The following is an 8,234-nucleotide window of genomic DNA, read 5'->3' on the forward strand; positions in this document are numbered from 1 at the left end:
ATTTGATTAAATATAATACATTTCTAAAGTTTTTATCGTGAATAATTTAAACTTTGTTTGTTTAATATTTTAAATCGTAATATTTAAATAAGAGATTTGTACATTTAAACACATAATATTTAAAAATCCATTGCTTCAATCAATTCAAAAGATCATTGCTTAAAATACATTTACTTATATTTATTAAAATTTTTATATTTTTCGAATACTACTAAATTTTTAAAACGTACATTCGATTAAATATAATAGATTTTCAAAATTAGTATCGTTCTTTAAACTATTGCATTTATATTGTATTTAGACATTCAGGTGTAATTAAGCAAATTTTTAATATTTTATAATATATAAGAGAATAATTAATATTATTTAAAAACTATATTTAAATGCGTATGTATTTATATAACAAATTATGCGATATTTATTTTATTTAATACATATGTAAATCTCTCTTTAACTGTAACCTTGAATTTGATTTGTCAATAATGGAACATAGTTAAGCGTTAATAGTTCGATAACATATCGAAGATCATTTTATATTTTTAACGAAACGTAATTTATATTTATAGTTATAAGTTGTTATTGTTGTTAATGTTACTGATATATAAATTGTCAGAAATAAATACTTATACCCTGAAAAATAATCGTGATTTATTTAAAAAATTTTGTTTCAAGTGCGTGAAATTAATTACTGATAATCTTTTGAACTTCGTGCATGCTTCTCTCCAATGAAGTTCCAAGAAGTTTATATCTCAAGAAAGAAACAGAATGGTATCAATGGTAAGTATCTTTACTATAAAACTTATCATTTTTCAATTATTTCCTTGCATGTATATAATTAGAATTATACAATTTTTATTAAAAAATATAAATTTGAAAGAAAATAACAATGTTTTAAATGTTAATATATTTCTAGTTGTATAGATAATATTTATTATGAATGGTGAAACTTTAGTTAAGTTTTAATGCATGTAAACTTTTAAATTATACAGTTTGTGTATTAGATATGTATTTAGGTGGGATTTTGAGTATATCAGAAGTAAATGCTTTAACTTTTGAACAATTTGAAGAATTTGAATGGCTTTTTAGAAATGTTGTTGAATGTTACCCAGATATTGCACAATATGTAGCACATTTGAGATCATTTGCATCAGTCAAAAATACTAAAAGATATTTTTAAGAATATTTAGATAATTTGGATACTTTTGTTAAAGACAATGTATAATAATTATTATTATTATGTAATTTTAATTTCATAATTTTATGATATGGACTTTTGTTTATGTAATAAAATAAATATTATTTGGTGATTAATATAATGCATATGTAAGTATTTATGTCATTTATTTTTAAAAGAGGGAAATGTATTGCTTGGACATCCAGCTTTAATAGTAAAATTAGTAAGGGAACAATTTTTTATTGCAGAATCACATTCCGAACAATCTTAAGCAAAATCTTGAATTTGAATCTATGTCAAAGCAATAAAAACAATTATTAGATACAATAATTTGTGAGTAAATTAAAAAAAATTATAGTTTAATCATATAATTTTATTGTGAATAAAGGATTATGAAATGTAGTGTTATATGTGTATTTACTATTTCAGATACAAGGAGAAATTTCATATTCCTTTTGTAATACATATGCAGGAAAATAAAGTGTAAACAATTCTTACATCAATTCAAACGCGTTTGCAAGATACAAAAGATAACGAATTACGTATTGCAGTTCAAGAAGTTAAGAAAATATGTAATAGCAGAATAGATCATCTCGTATGGTTAGATATATATAGAATGAAATTTAAGTTTTTACTTAAATAAATCTAGCTATTTAAAATAAATTACCTAATTATAAGGACCAAACATTTATTGTTACTTAAGATATTCAATAATACAAAGCCAAACTCATTAGAAATAGAAATATCCGTGTTTATAATATTCCAAGACTTTTTTCAACAACAGCATGTGGTTGCCCCATTTGTTCTCTAAATTCAGGTATGTTTAATATGTCTTCAAACCTAAATGTATAAAAAGTTGTAAAAATGTATAATTATAAATAGATTGGGAATATTTATGCAAATACATATTTTTATGAATATAATGAAGGGGAACCTAAATACAAAATTGTTTTACTTACTAAAAATTCCAATGAGTGTTCTACTTTTTGTATACTATTTTGTCTACTATTTGTCTACCTTATATGTATTCTATTTATTTTTATAGCTTTAAATTTCACATAAATGCATAAATTTATAAAATCTAATTATATTAGATATAGAAATTAATTCAATGTCTTTTTTGTATAAGGCTTTCAGATATTTATGATTTAGCATTTATTCATCTCTGTTACTTTTGGACCAATTTTAGTTTATTTAATTAAGTTGCAGAAGTTCTTATTACATTTGATTATTACTATTATGTTACTTGTTTTGTCAATTCATGGCTAAAATTGATAGTTTAAAATCCAAAAATAGAGGAAAATGTTGGACTTCAAACAGATCTGTAGTTGGTTCAATGTAAAGATATCAAATTAATTTCTACCTAATAAATTATTTAATTTACATAAATGATATATATTAATTAATTTACCCTATTTCTGCATCCTTTCCAAGTAATACATCTTTCATCATGTGTGATGATGGAAGAAATGGAAGTCTTCCAATTTTTTCAGTAGCTTTTAATTCCATTGCTAGACGCATTGGAGCATGTAATCCTTGTGTGTTTCTTAATAACACCATATTCATGCGAGTACGATTTTTCTCATACTAAAAAATATACACATATATAATATATATATTATAAATTTTTGTACAAATAATTGAAAATCACAAGAGAAGAATAAGTCACAATTCTCATTCTTTACAGAGAAGCAGTTTAAAATGGAGTATGTTGTCAATTATCCTTATATTATCAAAATTATTCTTTTATTTAATTTTGAAATTATATATATATATATATTTAGAAAAATATATTTCTTAACCACTTTCTATAATTTTAAAAATATTGTTTACCGCAATATAAAAATATTATTCGTTTTAACACTTAACCAACAAGATAGGGAGGATCTCCCCTCTGTGAAATATATCGCTGCATGACCAAACAGGGAGATCTTTTTTGAATATAGTAACGTGTTCCCCCCCCCTTTTTCTTGTTATTATCAGTTATTGTTTTCTTGGAACTATTCTCAATTAATTGCGCCACTTTTTCCGCTTTTATAAAGTACAGTACATAATAAAATATACCAATTTAATGGTGTTAAAATTAATTAAAAAGGTACACTATCAGTTATGACTAAATAAAGTAAATTGAACGATACCACACTGTAAAAACATATTAAAATGCATTATGAATTTTTAATTTCAGGTTCAAGTCATGTTATTTATCTTTAGTCATCTTTAATGTTTTTAATTTTACCTATATTTTTTTATACTTTTAATATATTTTTTAAATTTGATGTTTTGTATAAACAATATGTGAAATTGTTAAACAAAATCATTACCACAGCATATAATTGACCACTTAAATAATTTTTAGACTTCTTTGCTTTTTAAGTAGTGGAACATTAGTCCTCAATACTTGGAAAAATATGCAATGAACAGTGTATAGGTTGGCTAAGTGTTAATAGTTATATCTTTAGCTTCTAAGAAATATCATTGACTATATCTTTGGATCTAACAAACTTTTCCCATTTTTAACTATATATTTTATTAATATATTTTAAAATCTAGTCATAAAGTGACAATGAAATAAAAAATTCAGCAGTCCTGTTCTTTCTCTATGATTTTCAATTGTTACTCCAATAAATAAAATTATTTTTTTTTTACACTTCTCTCAGATGCTTCCAATGGATGTGCATAACCTATGTGCTGCCTAGATGCTGTTAATCTAATAAGAAATAATAATATGATTGATATTAAATGTTAGAAATTCAACTGTTAGTAAAATTGTGTAATAATTTAGTCATACCCTGAAACCATTGGATTAGGTATACCATAATTGTCACCGTGAATGTTGAACTGGTCGTTTACAGTAGATTTTGGAACAAGTGATGGCAAACCAAAACTCTGAAACATATTATTTTAACATTATTATATTGAATCAAGCAATGAAAATTTGTACTTTCTTCTTTAGTTCAAACTCGTTTCATAGTGAGATAGAGTTGTAAAAGATATTTATAAATATCTCTTAACAACATTACCTTACAACATTACCTCATTATGAGACAAATGTTTTTCGAAAATATATATTAAAAATATTATAAATTGTATCTAATGTGTATAAAATAATTAGTGTTTGTATTATTTCTTACCATTATTACTTAGTTATATGAAATTCAAGCCTTTATGGAAACCAAAAGTCACGCTAGATGAATTCACAGCTTAATGTATATATTCATTGGGTTCATAAACTCATTGAAATGTGACTTGACGTTTCACATGTACAAGCAATGCAAGTCAGTAGTAACTATTTATTATCATAAATAATATGTGATATAGAGTTCATATCGAATAACGTTTTTCGGTGTACAAACTATATTATCGATAATGCTCAATTTATGTTTTGAATTTTTTACATAGCTCTGTCAGAGAAGAAGTGAGAGTACTCATATTTACGGTTCTGGTTGTTCCCGGATTAGTGCTGCTTCCAACGGGCAAGTACTGAAGATGTTCCGCGTTAAAACCTATGTAGCTCCATCACAAACGGGATATTACTTTTTGTGACTCTATGCTACAAGAGTCTATTTTATTGTATAGTTCGGTCGAAAAGTTCATACCCTTTTATCTGAGATAAACACAAGTATAAGAATAACAAAATCGCGGAATAATTAAACGAAGTTCTTTCAGTGGATAATGAATCAGTGGAATGTTAATGGATGCAATAATTTTGATATATTCTCTGTGCATAATAATCTTTTAGATTTAATATTAAATTTACTTTCCTTTCGATAATGTTTTTGTTATAATAAAATTTAAATTTCATTTTAATAGTAATTTTAGTAGTTGATAAGCTGCGAATAATATTTCTAACGTGATGTATCTGTTTTGCCATACGGATGTATTCGTTTACAAAAACAATAAAAATGGACGAAAAAATTAACTGCAGATCAGATTTGACGCCATGACTAATTTGTGATCCACGATTTTTATTATTTCTTAGTAAAACTTATTAATTCTCTAACTTTCAATCTATAGTTGAAATTATCAAGATTATACATATTAAGATTGATAAGTTAACAAAAGGTGTTTAATAAATAGTTGATGAGCAATACCTCTCCTTCTGAGCTAACCAGCGACTGCCTTTTGTTTACATACTTAACATTAAAGATAATAACATATAACTTTTTTTTTATTTTTTTTTTATTTACAAGTACTTTACAATCAATTTTCGCATTGAGAATTTTAAGGAAGTTTCTCTGGCGTGGCGCAGTGACATGGCTAATTATTTAGAATAAGTTAAGAAACTTATTAACTTATTATAGATAAGTATAGTTTATAAATAATAATATTATAAATAAGTAAATATTACTTATTAGAAATATTTAGTTGAATCTAGTGCTTAGGTCTAACGAATAGTGTTTTCTTAGCCTACGGATCTGATGCGACGTATTAAGTAATTTAGTAATTGGGGGTTTCGATGTTTGATAACTCTTTTGATATATCTATTATTGCATTTTATTATTTCTTCTTTGACTATGGGTATCTTGAGGTCGCAATGTATTGCTTCGTTGGTAACATACCACAGTGTATCTATTACGGATCTCAGAGTTTTCGATTGGAAGCGTTGAAGTATTTTAATGTTGGAAATACTTGCTGTTCTCCATAATTGAATTCCGTAGGTCCAGACCGGATTTATTATGGTCTTATAGAGCGTAATTTTGCTCTGTGTGCTTAAGTTGGAACGTCGGCCAATGAGCCAGTAGAATTTTTTAAGTTTAGCCTTGAATTGCTTCGATTTGTTTATGATGTGTTGTTTCCATGTCATTCTCCTCTCCAGAGTCATGCCCAGATATCTGACTGAATCCTTGTTAGGAATTGTTATATTGTGAATGGTCACCTGAGGGCAGGTTTGCTTTCGCAGCGTGAAGGTTACATGTGTGGATTTATTTTCGTTAATTTTGAAGCCCCACTTGTGGGACCACTTTTCCATAGACAGTTCCGCCTGTGCAGCCGACCGGACGTGCAAGACAGTGCTTCAGTGAAAGTGCGGCAAGAGGGAAGAGAAAGCGGTAAAATAAACGCCTATCACCAAATCGTGGAATATGCAGATTCCACCAATAAGAATAACTAATAAAGGAGAAACATACTTTATAAATAGAGCCATAGGCTCTACCAATAGGCAACCAATTAACGAAGAACACGAAAATACAGAAACAAACGAAATAAACATGGAAATATCACAAGACAATGACGGAAACAACGAACTAGCACACCATGAAGAAAGTTGGACGGTGGTAACTTCCAGCAAAAAGCGTAAAGTAACCCCGTGCACAAGCGGCAGGAAAACTGTACTACCAGAAAGAAAACAATGGCTGCAGGATATCAAACTCAGTAACTCATTTAGCGCACTGCCAGAGTAGATCAATAAATAACATAAACAAGTATGATACCAAACAACCATTACCGCTATTTCTAATTGATTAGAACTTAAAATCAATAATAAAGATATATATGAAATCAAAAAATTACTAAGCACAATAGTAACAGTGGAGCTACCTAGACATAAAAAAGATATCCTGCAATGCATAAGGTGTCAGCAATACGGCCACATAAAAAATTATTGCAACAGAAGCCCGGAATGTGTTAAATGTGCAAAAAACCATTTAACAATACACTGCCCATCCACAGGAAAAATAGAGGAAGTTAGATGCTATCATTGTAACGGAAACCACCCAGGCAGCTATAAAGGGTGTGAAGTCAGGAAACAATTATGATGTAAACTGTCTCCGCCGCTACGAAACAGAACATACAATAATTTACAAGCGCAACATTACAGCACAAAATCCAAGACAATACCAAATTCACAGCACGCAATAAACACTAACCACAGCAGCACCAACACCTTTGGTAGCCGAAGCTATGCGCAAGTAATCAGCCAATCGCCATCCTCTGACAACGAATATCACAACAACATCAGCAACGACACTACAGAAATCAAGAAACTCCTCAAACAATCCATCAAAAACACCGAAATGCTAACTAGAATGATAATCGAATAAAACGCAGTTCTCAGACAGCAAACGCAACAAATCATAGTCATGCTACAACTGCTTACAAACGTGCTAAGCAAAAAATAAAAACGGACACGTTGAAAATAGCAGCCTGGAACTCAAACGGCCTACAACAACGGGCCCTTGAAACTAAAACATTCATATATGTAAACTGCCTAAGAGTTCAAATGCGGATAAACAAAGGGACTTTCTCTGTTTAACGGACAATCCGACCTTATTTGTCGTTACGAACAACCGATTTGCCAAACAGTCCGTTCACAGATGGACAGTGAGAGAAGAAGAACGATTTCGAGCGTTAGAAATAGACACGATTATAAGAAAGGATTATTTAGAACATTGAAGATTGACAGAAGAAGAGTGGTAGTTTAGGACGTCGAAAATCGATTCTTGATTTTCAGGTAGACTTTGTACAAAGCTTTGTTATTTATTCTTATTTATTATTATTAATTAACATTAATTGTTGTTTAACTCTGTATTTTATCTAAGTATTGTTACAATAAACTCGATTTTCAGACTTAAGAATCGATCCCTGAATTATCCGAGTATTGAACATTATATATATAATAACAATATAGACATACTACTTGTCTCAGAAACACACTTCACTTCAAAAAGTTACATGAAAATACCATACCATACCATATATGATACCAAACATCCCTCAGGAAAAGCGCACAAAGGGACCGCAGTGATAATCAGAAACGATATCAAACATTATTTACACAGCCAAGTTAATAAGGAATATATACAAGCAACCACCGTTACAGTTCAAACTAGCAGCAACTACTTCCAGTTGTCAGCAGTATATGTATCACCGCGACACAAAATAACATCACAAATATGGGAAGAGTACTTCCAACACTTAGGGGACAAGTATATCGCAGCGGAAGACAACAACTCAGAGCACACGCTATGGGGATCAAGAATTACTACACCTCGGGGTAGAACCCTGGAAAAATACATCAGAAACACTAACCTCAATATATTATCCCACAGGTAGACCGACATAC

The 8,234-nt window shown here is 28.9% G+C and overlaps 1 protein-coding gene and 1 pseudogene across 1 annotated transcript; one reads left to right on the plus strand and one right to left on the minus strand.

Moving 5' to 3' along the window:
* The first annotated feature begins 940 nt into the window (after positions 1 to 940).
* Positions 941 to 2,076, plus strand: LOC125385016 (annotated as a pseudogene).
* On the minus strand, positions 1,846 to 4,455 carry LOC100646776 (proteasome maturation protein). Its single transcript, XM_003394828.4, has 5 exons — positions 4,306 to 4,455; positions 3,963 to 4,060; positions 3,821 to 3,881; positions 2,586 to 2,761; positions 1,846 to 2,014 (listed from the first exon to the last, which is right to left on the minus strand). Exons 1-5 carry the CDS (start codon positions 4,306 to 4,308, stop codon positions 1,927 to 1,929), a joined length of 426 nt encoding a protein of 141 aa, XP_003394876.1. The 5' UTR covers positions 4,309 to 4,455; the 3' UTR covers positions 1,846 to 1,926.
* Between the last annotated feature and the right edge of the window lie 3,779 nt (positions 4,456 to 8,234).

This window comes from Bombus terrestris, chromosome 4 (assembly GCF_910591885.1).
Source record: "Bombus terrestris chromosome 4, iyBomTerr1.2, whole genome shotgun sequence".
In the NCBI taxonomy this organism is placed as follows: Eukaryota; Metazoa; Arthropoda; class Insecta; order Hymenoptera; family Apidae; genus Bombus; species Bombus terrestris.